The sequence below is a fragment of the Buceros rhinoceros genome, unplaced genomic scaffold, assembly GCF_000710305.1.
Source record: "Buceros rhinoceros silvestris isolate BGI_N320 unplaced genomic scaffold, ASM71030v1 scaffold827, whole genome shotgun sequence".
NCBI lineage: Eukaryota > Metazoa > Chordata > Aves > Bucerotiformes > Bucerotidae > Buceros > Buceros rhinoceros.
Genome location: NW_010423692.1, coordinates 10,823 through 12,624, shown reverse-complemented (window position 1 = coordinate 12,624; position 1,802 = coordinate 10,823). Strand labels below are relative to the sequence as shown.

Below are 1,802 nucleotides of genomic sequence, written 5' to 3'. Positions count from 1 at the left end.
GTAGGGAAGAGCTCCTGGTGCAACCTTGGTATCTCAGGAGGACTGAATGACAGAAGCCTGCAGGTCTGCATGGACTCTCCTAGGGCTGCTCTGGCAATTGTCTACCTACTGCTGTCTACAAATGAGGCTTCTTCGTGCAGCCCAGTGTGGATAAATGCATTCCTGTTTATTTCATTGCATGTGCCACAAAGGCAAAACTGAAAGTGTGCTGCCAATGGTTTTGTCCACAGGATGAAAGTGTCACGCAGCTGGGACAGGAGCTTGCCCAGAAGCTGGGACTGAGGGTTCGAAAAGCGTACAAAAGACCTCAGGTATGACTTCTTTTTTCTTAGAGGCTATCCTTTGGCTTTTTCAGATTCACTTTTGTAAAAGCAGTAGGTGCTGCTCTGCAGTTACATACACATGGACACGACCCTGCAATCCCTCTAGCAGGCTGCTGGCTACCCTCCTTGTCCTGATCCTCTGGCTCACTTTGCATTAATCCGTTCCTAACCACATTGCTGCTGTATGCCTGCTGTCAGGGTGTTTCCTGAGACCCAACTAAGCCAGGCAGAGCTGGGCTGGTGCTGTAGGAGAGCCGTCTGATGCAGTGGGAGCCTGTGATTTTTGGAAGAGAGGGGCATGTGGCCTGATCGCAAAGGTTTTGGATCACAGTCCTTTCCCTGTTACGGAATAAGAAGGGTGGGATCCTCTGCTGCACTGAAGGCATGGCTGGTTTTGTGGTGTGATGGGTTGTGAAGGGTTCCTGCCTCATATCTACGTGGACATCTTTGTGGTGGGGAAAAGGCCTGCGCTTTGGGAGAAAAACAGTACACATCTGGTCAGGTACTAGGGAAGAAGGCAGTAAAAAGTGAGTCATGGGTCCAATTAATTGGCACCAGTGACTGAATCTAACCTGGCTCTACAGAAAGTGCAGCCATAACCGGAGAACTGTTGGTGTTTAAATGTATAACCTGGGGTGGAGCTAGAGGACATTAGGCCTCTGCTGTCACTCTTGGATAAAGCTACCTTGGTCACTTAAAATCCCACTGGGTGTTTTCAGGGGTAGGGAACATTAGCTGTTAGATGAGGCCTGTGTTTGCATTCACATCCTCAGCACCATGTGCAGTGGTGTTCCACCTCCACTGGAACTTTGCAGTATATGGTGAAGTGATTGGTGGGCATCCGATTTGCACAGAGCTTTAGGGGTGAATTTGGCTATAGCATCTTATTCCTCTCCCTGACCTCCTACCCCCAGTAAATCCTTGACTTTGTAGCAGCTCTCAGCAGTCTGAAGTGATTCTGTCTCAAAGATAAGGGAGGCTTTGCACAGAAGGACTTTTTGAAGCTGCTCACTGTGCTGGCCTTGCCACCTTTTTGCTGCTGTCATGTTGCTCAGCAGTGATGGGCTTAAACCATCTGTGTGTTAGAAAAGCAAAAATTAAAAACTCCAAAATACTTTTTATTATTTGAAATTTAGTGATTGGAATTTTGATAACACCTTGCTGAGTCTTGTGTTGGCTTCCAGCTTTCATTCCAGTGCTGTAATGCCTTCCCAAAGTAGTAATTTCCTAATGAAAAGATGAAAACACCTCTTCTTCAGGGCAGTTTTTTGCATCCTGATTGGGTGTTGGACGTCCTGGACTGACGTATCCAGAACAAATAAATGGCCTTTTCAGTGTTCTAAAAACTTCTGTCACAGTGGCGAGCCTTTTGGGGCAGCTTCTGTTTATGGGCATTGCCTGGAAGGAATCCATATCGTACTCCAGCTTTACTTAGTTTACGGGCGTCCATGGGCTGTCTCTGTTCTAAGTCCTTTCTCT

At 47.3% G+C, this 1,802-nt stretch overlaps 1 protein-coding gene across 1 annotated transcript in view; it reads left to right on the top strand.

The window, feature by feature from the left end:
- Positions 1–1,802, top strand: part of LOC104497244 (zinc finger CCCH domain-containing protein 7B-like) — a gene marked incomplete at its 3' end in the record, with an annotated part of 20,309 nt that overhangs the window by 7,873 nt on the left and 10,634 nt on the right. The window contains exons 6-7 of the mRNA XM_010140477.1: positions 231–311; positions 1,415–1,447. Of these exons, the coding sequence (XP_010138779.1) occupies positions 231–311; positions 1,415–1,447 (114 nt within the window). The remainder of the gene's footprint in view (positions 1–230; positions 312–1,414; positions 1,448–1,802) is intronic.